Raw genomic sequence first — 15402 nt, 5'->3', positions numbered from 1 at the left:
TTCATCAATAACTGCATGTGATGTGAATCAATTGATGCCTGGATGACCACTGTGGGGCTTGTGGGGGGATTTTGGGTTTTTTTGTTATTTGTTATGTTCTATGTAGTTGCACTCAGTGTGAGAGTATTGAGATTTATATTTTAAAACTAAAAACATTGCAAATCATAAAAATAGGCAGGTATATGAGAACATCCTTGCTGAGACAAACTTTGCGTCCTTGCATTTCAGCAGACGTGGAAAGTATAAATCAGGATCAATGACCTGCGACAGGCAGCAAGTAGGTGTCTAATCAGCCCTGTGTGTATATCAAACACACAAGCTGCTGATCAGGGTCCACCGCCGTCCACATGTTTACCTGCAGCCTCACCACCACCATCCTCATCAGATGCTGACAATCACACTGTCAGCGCTATAACCTCAGTGTTACCACGACCATTATAATCAATCAACACGCTTATGCGGCCGCTGGCGCTCTAGATTGCCTAAATCATGATTTTACATCAGTATGCTCTCGGCCTGACGGTCATGGTAAGAATATATGGAGCTGAGCCACCCACACAGCAGCGATCCGCACTGCAGCCCTCATGAATACTCACAGAGGAGCATGGTTTAAAACAATGACTCCAGTTAAAGTTCACTGAAACTGTATTGTGTGTTATTTTGAGATTTCCTGCAGATTTTCTGAATGTTTCCCCACAGGTCTTTAAAAAAAACAAGAATTACAGAAGCAGACTTTTATTAACACAGGAGGATCAATAAACAAACAAATATATAAATAAATAAATAAATTTACTGTTTTTTGGCTACAGACTCACTCGAGGTTTTTCAGTATTCAAGTAATTGCAGCTGATGTGAAGAAATCTTTTCATTTAAATCATTGTTCAAAATAATAAATGCCACAATAACCGTTAGCGTGACTCACAAGAGTTCATTAAATCTGGATTTATGAGGAAGTCTCAGGCAGAGCTACATGTTGGATTCTTTTCCAGCTTTCAATTTCAGTCTTTACTCCTGTTGAGGGACTGCAGATAAAAAGCTCCTCGAGGGGAATTAAAGTGCAGGTGTTGCTGTGTAGAAGTCCTGTTTGCTGCTAAGTGCTTCTTTAGACTTTTGTCTTGTTTTACTGTGAGGGTGTATGAACATAAAAACAGGCTGTGTTTCCTTTCATACCTCCATAGGTTGCACTAAATGGACACTGTGTATGTGAGGTTTTTTAAAAATTTTAAGTCAAAAAATATTTTCTAGATTTTGCTAGAATTCTAGACAGCACCGGAGGAAAAGAACCGCAAAGTGAATTTGCCAAACTGGCCACACTTTCAGAGATCCACATGCCCTTAAACCGGTCCACAATGAGCGCTCTCTTTAAAGACAGCCTCTGTTATTGTTGTTGTTGTTGAGCCTCCCAACCTTAACACTGTGTTTTTTCACATTATTCCCCAGTGACTCTGATGGCAACACTGATGTGAGTTATTGCTTCTGGGAAGCCTCTCTTGTGTCTCCCATAGGGACTTGTTTTTTTATATAAGCAGATTATACACAATCTCTGGCAAATAGGGGGGAAATGTGCAGCAGCTCCACTTCAGTGCGTTGTTGTATGTGTGGTGATTTGTACTGTGGGCTGTGAATACAAACTACAAGCTTGAGCTGATACCTGGAAAACTCACTTCACCCTACCAACTAATTAATAGGATAAATCTGGTGATAACAACAATAAAATGATCCAACAAGTAGTGTCAGTGCAGCCAAACCCTGATAAAAGATTCTGCCTCCGTGCCAAAGAGCGTTATTGTTGTCCAAAAACTATTAAAAACACATCAGTCAGCCACAGTGCTGCACCGCCTGATGTGCTGTTTTATTGCAGAGAACACAGCTGTCGTTTAATTAAAGGCAATCCTGTGTCACATTTACACAAGAAAACACATTTGTTAACGCTGAGTTGACCACAACACTCCACGCAAGGAGAGAAACAACACATGTCGTTTCCAGACAACCCTAATCAGAATAACTACAGTAATAATGTAGTGTGCATGTGTACATATTGCATCTAAGCCAAGAAAATAGCATAAAAGCTTCTTGCAGATGAGAAACATTTACCTTATAGTGTGTTTAGAAAAGAAATCTGTTGTGATTATGGACTATAAAACATGCACCTGAAAGATGTGTAGCCTAAACATATTCTGTTTTTAAGGACTGAAATATGGACTTAACGTTAATGTGTCCTTGTTAGGAAAGACTGTGTGATGTTGACTGTAGGTTTTCTGAATTGTGCTGGAGACACCAGTTGCTCCAACATTTGGACTAAAAAGGCAGGTAAAAAGGCTGCCGATACCAGAAGTCTGCGGGCTCTAAGAGAAAAACAATATTTGTTCCGAAAATAAAACCCAAGTTTCACCTTCAGTTTGTGGACTAAGTTTGAAATATGTGGTTTGAATGACAGCTCTGAGTCAAGTAAGAATCCAAGATATTTATAGCTGGTGACCAGTTCAATGTGTTTTCCTTGGAGTGTTGTTATTACCGGCAAGTTATCCTGTCCTCTACACCTTGGTGAGAATGCCAACACTTTTGTTTTCTCTGCATTTAAAACCAAGTTCAATGATTGCAGATGTAATTGAACAGTGTTAAAAGCAGACTGTAAAAACTCAAAGGCTTGTGCAAGTGAAGCAGAGCAGCAGTAAATGACTGTGTCATCAGCATAAAAGTGATAAGTGGCATTTGACAGATTAAAACACATATTATTAATATAAATAGAAAATAAAATAGGTCCTAAAACATTGAACCATAACTTTGTGACCTTCCTAACTGTGAAACCCTAACCCTAACCCTAATGCAGAGCTAGGGTTAGTATCTCGGCCGTCGTGACACATAAAGCCTCAAGTGGGACATTTCAGTAATGGTCTCAGTGAGCCGAATGCATTAAACTTCGAACCACAACTCTGTGACCTTCCTAACTGTGAAACCCTAACCCTAGGTTTGACCCTAACCCTAACCCTAACCCTAACCATAATGCAGATCTAGGGTTAGGTTCTCGGTCGTCGTGAGGCTTAGAGCCTCAAGTGAGACATTTCCGTAATGGTCTTAGTGAGCCGAATGTATTAAACATTGAACGACAACTGTGTGACCTACATAACTCTAACCCTATTCCTAGTTGTACCTCTAACCTTAACCCAAATGCAGAGCTAGGGTTGGACTTAATAAGCAGTTTGTGTTTTAGCATCAACAAAAATAACATCACTCACAGGGACATTACATTAGAATCTGTGGCTCTGATATGATACATATTTTTCTGTTTAATTTGGATGAATTCTTGGTAAACACTCAAGCCTTTAATCCACGGCTAAAAATAATGCTCCTCAATGTCAGTGTTTACTCCTGTTTAAGTAACACCTGCTAATGCAGATTTACATCTTCACGTTTCGGAACCAAGAACTGGCTTCTTTTCATGGGAATTTCTGACAGTTAATTAAACTACAGAGTGACCCTGCATTAACAGGGACTTCTGTGATTACCTACTTGTCTGCAACATGACTTCTATCTGCAGGATGTGACTGTGTTACATGTGTTTTTATCCTCACTGCACTGGCCAGTTCTGGGCTTTAGAATGATTTTTAACGTTTCATTGATCACTCCTCGGGTCTCTAGCAGGAGGACAAGCACACAGCAAACATCTCTGACCTGTTAATAATCTATGAGGGCGAGGTGCTCGGGTGGTACAGGGTGCTGCCTTCAGTTAATTCAGAAGTCAGACTGTAATTGAAGAGATCTGACCTCCTCTGATGTCACATCAGCTGCAGCAGCAGTATTAAGGATTAAACTGAGGGGCTACTCCATCATCATGGTGCTTAAAATACCTCTTAATGTAGGTAAAGTGCACTCTTCCTCTGTTTGACTATGACCTTCTTTGCACGTGCATTGCGTGTTTATATTTATATGTTAATACTGTTGGGACTGAATGTCTACACATTGTACACTTGATTCACAGCATTATTTCATGGTTTGCATTGGGAACTCAATTATTTATTCAGTTTCGCTGCTGACAGGTCTCCTCTTTGCATTTCAGCTAACCAGTCGTTAGCAATGCATCAATTGTTTTTACTGCTCTGTGAATTTAGAATAATTTCCTGGAACAATATGTGTAATTTGGTGCTACTTGATTGTTCATCTTTTATTTCTGGAACTACAGACAGGTCACTATTATTGAAGAATACAGTTTACAAGTAGAAAAAAATGATTTGGGTTTATTTTGGTTTTTAGTTGTGGAGTTGTTTAAAGAGATTTCAGAACCTGCTCTAAAACCAGCAGACCTGTCAGAAAAACAGAATAACCTTTATGTTAATGTTTCTTAACCCTTGTGCAACGTTCGCAAACACTACCCTTTTGTGTTTTCTGGGACAAAAACATCCTCTAACTTTACAGTTTTAAAAATATAGCAGATAAATATTTTCTTTATATTTTTCACATAGACCTTTTAATTAACTTCAGTTCTGAACAAAAGTAGTAAAACAATCACTTTGCCCGAGGATTTTAACCCTTTTATCACCAATTTCATAAGGGGTGGTGCTGATAAATCCAAAAAAACACACAAAATTTTTAATAGAAAAGGTGAATGTGGACTGGTCATGTCAAACATTAAAAACATTGACTTTAATGCATTATTAGTTTTTGCACAGCACTGGATTTTCATTTTTTTCTCGCTTACGTGAGTGAAAAATTACTCTCAGAGGACAAAAATGTCCCAAACAGTGCATAAGGGTTAATGTGGTTTGTGGCTGATTTGTGTCTTTTTCGGGTTTGTTATGTCTCTCTCTCTCTCTCTCTCTCTCTCTCTCTCTCTCCATGAAGCCTTTTGAACTTTATGTTTTTAAAAGTGCTCTGCATATAAACTTTATTAATATTTATGCTACATTTTTTTACCCAAAACATGAAATGTATCACTCCCAGGAATCAAAACAGATTTCAACACAGCAAACTGAGAGGTTTTTATATAGTGTGTGGCAACAAACGTCACCCTGTGTTGAAGCATCTAAATGTCTCCAGTTCAGGCCAGATTTCCTATCTTTATCTTTATATCTTTTATAAATACTGTTTATTTGCAAAGCACTGCCAGGTCTGATCTTCTGCTGTTGTGTCCTTGCATCGCTGCCTTTCAATAAAAATGTATTTCTAATTACACTGTAGATTGTATTCACTCTTCATCTTTTATTGTTTCTTGTTGCCATTTTTCTATGTTGTACCTTCCACTTTTTGATGTTTTATTTTAAGTACTTTGCCTCGTCCTTGCAACATGCTGTACAAATAAACTTGTCTTGTCTACAGTGTAGAGCCTATCCACCCTTTCAGGCGGTGTTTCTGAAAAACCACGTTTTAGACAACAGTAAACAAAAAGAGGAAAATGCATTCAGCCCTAAAAGAGGACACATACTAACCTGTGGAGTTGTGTTACTGTGTGATATATGTCATGCACTGATTGTTATGATTTTGTTCATTTGCATGTGCTTTGAGCTGTCTTGTCCACTATGTGATACTAAATACGTGTTGTGCATGAAGAATTTAGATACTTTAAAAAATAGCCTCCTGTCAACAGACTGCATTAGAGGTGGCTAAATTAAAGTAATACATATCCAAACAACTGCCAACAAAGTGTTCTCCCCTCGCCACAAAGCTCCTTTAAAGGTGACACGTTTAGATTTTATTGCTGGTGCACTGTTCTGTTTGCAGCATTGTAGTTTAATCCGTGACAACACATCACACTTCATTTATCATGTATGTATTATCCTGCAAAGTAACAAGGCTCCAGATAAATGCAGAGCAGCAAAGAATATCTGAGTAAAGTACAAATGCACGATTACATTTCACCAGTAATCCGCCTAACAGAGCAGCCATCCCTGTGGGTAGCTGCAAGTTCTCCTGTCTTTATAATCCAGCTCATGTTTTATGCAGGAGACATCAAGGATGACATGGCGTGGGTTCACTGTACTCCAGATTCTCATCAAATATCGCTCAGAAGGAAATAACCATTAAACAAAGCGCTCTCTTATCGCCCTGTTGCAGGTAGTGTTGGAGCGCTGCAGCTCTGCTTTCCAGACCCTGAAACTCGGGGGGCTTTAAGACCCAGTAGTGGTACAATAGTGAACATCTGTCGCCTCGGTCTCCTCTGTATGAATTGCGCCTGGGCTCCAGTCTGAAGACACACAGGCAGGCAGGCAGGCAGGCAGGCACAGCGCTGAGAGACCGGAGTGGATCCAGGATGCGGGCAGATGACGCCGGACCATGAGAGAAAGTGGAGCCAGACGCACTGAGCCGCATCCATAAGACAGCGCACCGCAAAATGAAGACACCTATGGTAAAGGTCTGCGCTGCGCACAGCACTGTAGAGAACTGGCTTTTAAATCCAGTATTGTTGTGTGAAGCCGTAACGCGGCCGCGAGTACAGCGCAGGATCAAAAGATTAGGATCTGAACAATGGACACCCAGCTGCGCGCCCTGTTTGGCACTGACGCCCGGATCACTGCGCTATGATAGCGGATTGTTTTATCACTTTAATGCAGATTCTTCTGTTTAAAAAGTGCACGGAATCTCGTTGTTTCAGGCACTAGTGTTTGACAGCAGTTCAATTAAAAAATAAGTAGCCAACAATCTGTGCACAGTGGCGCTGTGCCACAAACTCATCAAAAGCTGTTTTCTTTCTTTTATCCATCTGCGTTTTAGAGTTTATTCAGAAAAGAAGCTGAAACTGATTCTTCACTTGAACTTTTACTTTGTAGTTTTCCACAGATGTGTGGCTCTCACTGTAAATTACGCAACAAATGTGCTCCTGAACGCACCTGAGCATGAACATGCATGCTGTTTGTTTAAGTTTGGCCACACGCGAGATGAATTAAGAGAAAGTTCAGATGATGCTGATGATGGTGAGTCCAGCGCAACAGCGCTAATTAGTCAGCATCTGCTTGTGTCTTTGTGTCAGCGCCATGGGGTAGCCGTGCTTCTCGTGCTTCTCCTGTGCGCCAGCTTGTTCCTCGTGTACAACGGCAGCTTCAACGGCACTTCCAGGGACGCTAACGACACGCGCATCCGGCAGAATGAACAGCTGCGGCGGCCCACTGAAGCCTCCGTCAGGGTGGCCCAGCCTCACCCCCCGATCCTCCAGGGATACAGCGGCATCATCGACCATAAGGTAAACAGATGTGGCCACATCCGTCTCCCATTACGCAGAGCTTCAAATGTGTGGCAAAGTGAAGGCTTAGTAAGTGAAGTTTTATTCCATTAGGAACACATTTCTACATCTTTCTTCTCACACACACACACTCCTCGCCTATATAATGACCAGCAGCCGTCTCTCCACTCACAGAAAGAGAGAGAGAGAGAGAGCCTCTCCTCTGTCATTTATCACAATTTTCCCCCGCACTGTGTTGCGCCACACTCAATACCCACCTGTCGTTACTAATAACAGCTTAGGCTACGAATGAAATCATTGGCTGCATTCCTAAGCTCTAATTGATAAGCCCAGGAGACCCAGCAGCTAGGTGAACCCTGACGTCACTGTAGGGGTGTATTGACTTCCATCTGTTTACCAAGCCAGGAGAAACCAATCAATGTGAGTACTGGGGAGCGAAGGCTCTGCAAGTAAAGCAGACCTAATCACCCTGTGAAGGCTTGTTTTAAGACCACATACAGGACAGTGTGCTTCGCTGCAGACAGTGTGGCTGATGGGCGTGTGTGTGGATTTAGGATGAAATGCAAAGTTTGGGTCAAACTCAGAGACAGACTGTGAAACAGTGAGTGTTGGCATGTAAAGGCCACCCACGACTAATGCAAAGGAGCAAGACGCAAAGATGACTTGTGGCTCTCTGCAGCTGCTTTCTACCTTTGTAGTGCTGTTTTTCCTCTCTTGTCATTTGACTTACATCATCACTGTTATTGCTCTTTTACATTTCTGTTGTAATCTTTTTTGTCATTTGTGTCCCTGAGTCTTTGTGTGTTTTTCATCGTATACATCTCCCTGTTGTAATGTTGCATCCCTTGTCATCATTTTGCATCCTCCCACTCTTCGTTTTACATCCCTGCGCTGTCATTTTAGTCCTCTGGAATTCATTTTCTTCTCTTTTAAAGTCTTTTCTTCAGCAGCTTTGTTGTGATTTTGTGTCTCTTGCCGTTTTGCATCTTTCTTCTGAATCTTTTTTTCCTTCCCTTGTAGTCATTTTCTGCCTCAACTTTTGGCCTTCCTTCATTATCACTCGCTGTAGACATGTTGCATCCTTCTCTTGACATTTGCACATTTTGCATTAATCGGTTATCATTTAGCATCTCACTTTGTGCATCAGTTTTTTTATGTTTTTTAAGTGTATTCCCATTTTGAATCCCTTCTTTGCCCTCTTACCTGTAGCAAAATGCTATTGTGTTACGTTATCCCTGTTAAATGGTTGTAGTCATGTTGCCTCCCACTGTATAGTCATATGATTGACTTTACAGCGAGAGCGGTCACTGCTGTGGCCCCCTGGGCTCTGAGGCCCCGAGCTTGTGGCTGTTTGTGACAGGACTGAAGACATCATAAGTGACAGCCCAATTTATGCTGCTATCTCCGTCTCATGGAGACTATCTGCTTATGCATTAAATCATCACATTATGTCACAGGTTGATTTGCATATGAGTAATTGGACAGCCTGCTGCCTGCTCTTAGAGGAGGCTGCTGCTGTGCCAATGAGACAAATAAGCAGCATGAACATGTATCAGCTGCACAGATTCATGAGTCAAAACATTGGTCTCTGAGTGTTTGGGGGGGTATGGCCTGGTTGGTAAATGAACTTCTTTTAAATTAAACACCAGGGAACCTGAAGAGTCACTTCATCTTGTGACAAAGAAATGGAGGTTGGCAGCAGAAGGGGGAACTATTATTCACTTTAAGAATTCTCTCTGGTGCACAAAGCAGCAAGTGTGAAAGCCTCTAATATGACTGAAACATCAGCTGGAAGGTTTCTCAGGAGGAACGCTGATTGTTTCTCTTTCACATTGCCTTTGGTGGGTGTTTTCATTACCTGTCTGACATACGGATGCATGATGATGTATAAGACATCTCTGGTCATGTTGTGTTAAAGAATTTAAACACAAGAGGCGACTGGACTTGTCTGAATACTTGGAAGAAGTTTCAGGTTTTATTTTCTTTCTAATTGTTTTACTTTTGAGAGATACGAGACAGCTGACAAGACATGCAAGGAGTTATGAAAGGTGCTCAGCTGGACACAAACAGGAAGTTTGCAGATCATGATTGACTTTTGCTCTGCCTGCTAGCAGCCTCAGTCCCCATAGACCTGCATGACAAAATGCCAAACTTTACAGCAGGAATAAACATGTTTCCATTCTGGTACAAAAAAACAATGAAGTCAATGCCAAATCCAGCCGTGATTAAAAACTACCGTTTTAAAAAAACAAGCGAAATCCAAACACCTTGCAGTGTCAGGGGACCTAAACCTCAGACTCCTGGGTGAAAGTCCACTTTCTTGGGTAACTGTCCACCGCCCCCTCTAACCACCCCATTACCACCCCCTGCAGGGACTTTTATCTTCAGAAAACCTATGAGTAACATTGTGGACACTTCATCCGTAGCTAGGTATGGATGAAGGACTAAGCATAGGTAGAAGTATGTCACTGGGCATTTCGCAACAATTTGCTTAAATAAAGGGTCTAAAGTGCACTATACACCAGTACTTAGTCAACCAATGACTTAAACAAAGGTGTTTTGTTGGTAATTCAGTATTTTCCATCTCCTGAAAAAACAATAAAAATATGTATGACTCATCCTGCCGCCAAGGGACAGACCCCCCAACTCCTTGTTTTTGCATGGATACATGTGACATCATCAAACATGGGCATTTTCACAGCCACAAGTTACATTAATAGACTTGACTGCGGAGCTGTGGTGTGCTGTGGTTGATGTTTCCAGATACCAGCGGTTTAGTGAGATTGAGATTTTAATCTTAATAATATTTATCTTGCAATAAAGCTGCATAAAGAGCTTAAAATGTCTCTACAGGATGTGCTGAATTTGCCAGAAGACGCGTATTATTTTGATATAACACAAGGCAGCTCAGAATAAGAGTGTCTCTTTCTATAAGTGTGAAAACTTTTAATAGGATTTGGAGTACGGGCCTGGTTTAATAGAAAATATTAAAATCCAGTTTGTATATTTGGAGAGCTGCGGTCAATAACCCAGAGGCTGCTTGGCTCTTTGTCTCTGTATCAAAATGACTGCACGGCCAAGTCACACAGATCGCTCTGAAGTCGAACGGCGCACAAATAAATATGAAATGAGTCATTGCTGTCTTACTTTAGGACGGCCGACGGGCCACACAGCATCATTTTTTTTCTCCTCACTGCCTGAAATGCCAATAGTCAGTGACCGTGCATGTTTTGATTTGATGAGGATTTGTCTGTAATGCGTCAGTAAACCCAGCTATGGATGAGAATTGATTTTCCTCGAGTGAACTGGAGCAGCCGAGCATCATAAGTAAACCGCCAATTTATTTTTTCTTCTGGCAATAAACGTATTGACATTTTGGCGACAGGGGACATCAATTAGGGCCACAGCTCCACTGAACATCATTTATGCTTCTTCAAATGTGCTACTATGTCACTCTTCACAATCTCTCCCCTCAAGCTACAGTCAATACTTTATGATTTGAATGCACATTGCTGTTACAGCATGTGGTAGTACATTACGCAGTACAGTCTTCAAATACCTAGCATTCATTCTCAGGGCCATTGTGTCCTCCCTGTGGGTTGACAGCGTGGATGAGCTTTGGAAAAGTTGCTGGTCTTGTCTTGGCTTTTTTTTCCTCCTGCAGTGCAGTGAATGATCAGAGTTTGAGTCTGACGTGAACATTTGTCTTCCTCATCTTTGCTTCCTGACCTCTTTGCCATATTGATCTTTCTGAGATATCAGGCGGCTGGCACACAGGGTGCAATGCCAGTCAGCCTTTGACCTCTTCACTTTATCTTCCACCAGAGTATTAAACTCCTCACAACCCAACAAAAAAACATTTGGAAGTTTTCTGCAGACTTTTGGCCAAGATGTTGAAACATTTGCCAGAACTTTAAAAACATTGTTTGAACCGTCCTCGTCAGGTCTTTATTTATGCATCTAAAATCCATTAAATCCTTCAACCTCGGTATTTTCAGTCCAACATGTTGGTTCAGGTCAGAATGGAGGGTAATTTATTTCAGGCTTTGCAGCTGAATTGGCTGGCCTGGTCTAATGCTGTGAAGGAGAGCGACGAGATAAGGAAGCAAAGAAAGAGTCTCAGGATGGAGATGAAAAGAGAAACTATTGTAGAGTTAGGGCAAAGAGAATGAGAGAAAAGGACAAATCTGGGGATGGTAAGGACTGAGAGAATGATAAAAGAGAATATAGGAGAAAGGAAGGGTTCAGCCTGAAAGAAAAGAGAGTGAAGGAGGAGGTAGAAGCAGACACAAGAGCGAAAGACAGAGAGTGAAATCCCAAAGGGTTTCCTTTCTTCCAGCACTATCCTGCTTTTTATTTTCTCAGCAAGGAGGAAAAAAAGTGAAGTTGGAGACAGGAAACCACACTCGCCCGTCTCTCAGTGGAGATGGAGGATGAGCCGTCTTTCTCTGATTGTCTCGGTGACACCAGAATCATGCAGATTCCTGTTAGTCAGGTGGAATGGAAGTAAAGGGGCCCCGTGATGAGAGTGAAGCATTGTGACCTCCTCTCACATGTGATGTTTTTCAGTTGGATCATGTTAGCACCTCTACATTCACAGTGTCCAGCATGGTTCTTTGCCTTATTGCTAAACACCTGGCAGCGACAGTAAATATAAAACTTGATTTATGCTTCTGTGATGATGTGATGTGCAGCTCGGCAGAAATGTGACTAGCCTGGTTTGCTTCCACCTGGAGCTAAAACTGAACTGGTGACTGCTCGTCCGGGGTAACTGTGCGAACAGAACATCATGTGAAATAAGTCAAACCAAAAAAAAAATCACATTACACAATGATTCACCTCCTCCTGCCTCCTGTGTGGTTGTACGCACCACCTCTGCTGCTTGTAGTAATTTCAGTAAAGGTCATGAACATGTTTTAGCCCCAACTTGATCCCTCAGCTTCAGTTCAAAGCATACGAAGTAAACACAGAAACCCCACATGGATTAGATGTTTTTGGCCTTGTTTTGGCAGTCATAATGTAGGGATAAAGTATTGATAGAATTTACCAAAAACAAAAATATGTTCATATAGTTGAGGTTATTCAGCGTCTCAGTATGCAGCTATGGCTCTTCTTCACACATGGGAAAATGGCTCTATAGCGCCCCCTAACGTGTAGCCCCCCTGGCCAGTTTGACACAGGATCATGAAAATTGGTACACATATGTCTCACCCCAAGACGCACAAAAAAAGTCTCTTGGACCCCCCCTCCACACCCAACAGGAAGTCCGCCATTTTGAATTTTGTGGCCATTTTTGGCGATTTGTGACCCTGCTACAAAACTTTTCACGCCTCGCATACTTTATCCAATCGAGTTAAAAATCACTGTGTCCACTCAGGACACCATAGAGAATAGACGCATTCCAAAACTCTTTCAAAAGTATTACGGTGTGGCCGGGGCATGGCCTCAAAGTTGACCATTCACCACAACTCTATTTTCTGCAGTACCACCAACATACTTCATGCAACGTGGACAAAATCTTACAGTACTGCTATGGACCCGAGTCTGAACAGATGTATATGCTAACAGGATGATACCGTCACAGCGCCACTTACTGGCGGCAAGAAAATTTTAGTTGTAAACATGTTTGTTGTACATCTCTGGAAATGAGAGGAGAGAAGAGCAAAGGACAGGAGAGTATAGGAGAGGAGACAGCAATGACCCCGCGGATCGCAAGGTGCGCGAGGGCCCGCAATGCTGCTTGCAGCTTTAATTACACATTGAACCCATTGTATGGTGGACTGTACTGTGAGCTCTGTGTGGTTTCAGACACAGCAGTGGTGTTGGTAGTAGACGCCTAAGTCTGCAAGTACTTAAAAAAATAAAAGCTTAGTTGTGTTGTTAAATTTAATCTGTCCAAATTTTCCCTCTCCGGTTGTTTGTTAGGCGCTGAAGAACAGAGAGAGCTAATCTTGTTTGAGTCCAACACACAAGAAAAGTCAAGATAAATTCAGTCATATTTTTCCTTTGTTATTATGAATTCTTATGGCTCCAGTAAAAATTTAATGTTGTTACAGCGCCACTTCAAAGAGGCCACAACAACCAGCCAAATAAGCTTATTTCCACACCTGCTCTCAACAATACACCCACGTCTCCCTTTTAAACTCGGTCTTCAGACATTTTTATAATCCAAAGGAAAATAAAATCAGCAGAATCTGCTGTGCATCTGCAGACAATCCCACCGGGATGGCACGGAAAATTTACAAAGCAGACTCTTCAGCACAAACACAGGTCAGAGTCGGATTCAGACGTATCAGGGGCTGGAACCGCTCTGACGAGGTACACTTTGCTTGGAGGCATGAGCATGAAGCCATCTGTGCCAAGGAGACGTGACAAGGCATCCTTCTCCCAACCACAGCTTTAGTGACAGCTGGAGAAGTGAGATGTTTAATATTTCATGTCAGACAGCCACATCTTCTGCGAGCAACGAAGCCATTTTTCACCGTTCATTAGGATTTTACTTTGCAATCAGCCAGCTGGAGAGCAAGACAGAAAATCCCCCAATTAGACCGATATGGCCAAGGACTCTGTATGTGAAGTAATGGTGTTTGTGAAGTCTGCAGGGCTCTATGTGTGTGTGAGGTCTGTCTGTTTTGCCATTTGGCATTTTTAAATTACCACACATACTGAATGCAACATTAGTGACAGATAACCACTACTTTTATGCAGAGACCTTGTTAGAATACTAAAAATGCTCTGCTCGGACTGAGGAGAGGAGAATAGTGGTTTCGTTATGCCACAGTGGTCCCAATTGGAGCATAGTCTTGGATTTCAACTTATCTCCAGTGCATTCTGCTCTCGCCAAACATAACACAGCTCCGGGCTCTTCCCAGTGCAGGCCTGGAAAGCAATTACGGATGAAGGGTGGGAGGAGGGACGCTGCCTCTCGATAAGCATTCCCTCGACGGTGTGTGTAATCTTACACTCGCTGCCTTTTGGCGTTTTGTGGTTAGGGAAGTTATACATTCTCAACATAAAGGCAGCGGAGGAAGATTTCTGGAGGCTGAATGGTTATTTCATACCTCTCTGTGTTTTAACCTTTAGTGCTGGGTAAGCTGTAGCCTGTGGAGTGCTGTTCTTATTTAGGGCCCTGAGAGACCTGTGAAGGATCTGAAAAGGTTAAGCTATGATAAATGGATGATACCTTTTGGCACAACATCAGGAGATAGATGACGTGCCGTCACCGCCGCCTTCTGCATGCTTAAGAGCAAATGCAAAATGACGGCTGGCGAGAAGCATCGTAGTAAAACCCGGTTTCTTTGCTTTTCCGTACTCTGGCTCCATGGCGCACAAGGCCGGCTACATTACTCAGCTCTTTAGGCGTGATTAATGAGCGTGCCCTCCACGGTGGGGGAGAGAGGAATGATCAAACTGTTATTTGTGTTTTTTGTGTAATCTCCCTTTGTATGCCATGAGCATTTCCCCTCTAGATTAGAAGCATAGTGGATGCCAAGGTTATTAATTATGGAGACCAGGGATTTGCCAAAACAGTGTAGCAAAAAACAGAGCAAACGACTGTGTGAAAGACAAGAAGTGACAAGAAGAAACCTCCACTGTAAGCACCAGGGAGCCATGAAGACAGCCTTTTGTAGCCTATTCTGCTGAAGTTCAGTCGCTGGAACAGCCCAATTACAGAGCTGACTTTGATGTATATGCCATCATTGAGCAGACTGTGTCATGGCTGCTCGTTGAAGGCCCTTTCTGTCCCGCGCTCACTGACGAGCCCACTGATTACACCTCCAGAGGTGCTGAGGAGTACGCATTTTTCTTAGATACCTGCAGAGCTGCTCCAGCCGCTTTCCTCTGCTTCCTCTCTGCTGGAGGGACTCCGCATTAACTCTGGTTACATCGATACCAGCCTCCCGTCAGGGGAAGCCAAATCTCTGCAGATGGGCCAGACGTTCTAAGACTAGTTTTAGATGACAGTACTGCTCTGTGAGGGCTAATGAGATCTCAGCCTAACGGAGCCCCTCCGCTGCTATCTGCAGCATCATTTAGCAGACTTTAGGGTAGAAATTTAACAGGACTTTTCTGAGTATATTCATTGAGATTTTTTTTAAATCCAAGAACCAATTCATCATGATTATTTAATGCCAAGAAACCTTAATATATATATATATATATATATATTTCAGTGTTCAGTCCAGATTGGATACACACATGAGCATGAAGGAAATATGCAGAGATCAGTC

The 15402-nt window shown here is 42.2% G+C and overlaps 1 protein-coding gene across 1 annotated transcript in view; it reads left to right on the top strand.

The window, feature by feature from the left end:
- Positions 1-6015: 6015 nt before the first annotated feature.
- Positions 6016-15402, top strand: part of st6galnac5a (ST6 (alpha-N-acetyl-neuraminyl-2,3-beta-galactosyl-1,3)-N-acetylgalactosaminide alpha-2,6-sialyltransferase 5a) — a 39012-nt gene continuing 29625 nt past the window's right edge. Inside the window, exons 1-2 of the mRNA XM_028427655.1 lie at positions 6016-6340; positions 6962-7171. Of these exons, the coding sequence (XP_028283456.1) occupies positions 6326-6340; positions 6962-7171 (225 nt within the window). The 5' untranslated portion in view covers positions 6016-6325. The remainder of the gene's footprint in view (positions 6341-6961; positions 7172-15402) is intronic.

Source organism: Parambassis ranga, chromosome 17, assembly GCF_900634625.1.
Source record: "Parambassis ranga chromosome 17, fParRan2.1, whole genome shotgun sequence".
Classification (NCBI taxonomy): Eukaryota; Metazoa; Chordata; class Actinopteri; family Ambassidae; genus Parambassis; species Parambassis ranga.
Note: the sequence above shows the minus strand (reverse complement) of the source record. Positions and strands in the feature narration are given on the sequence as shown.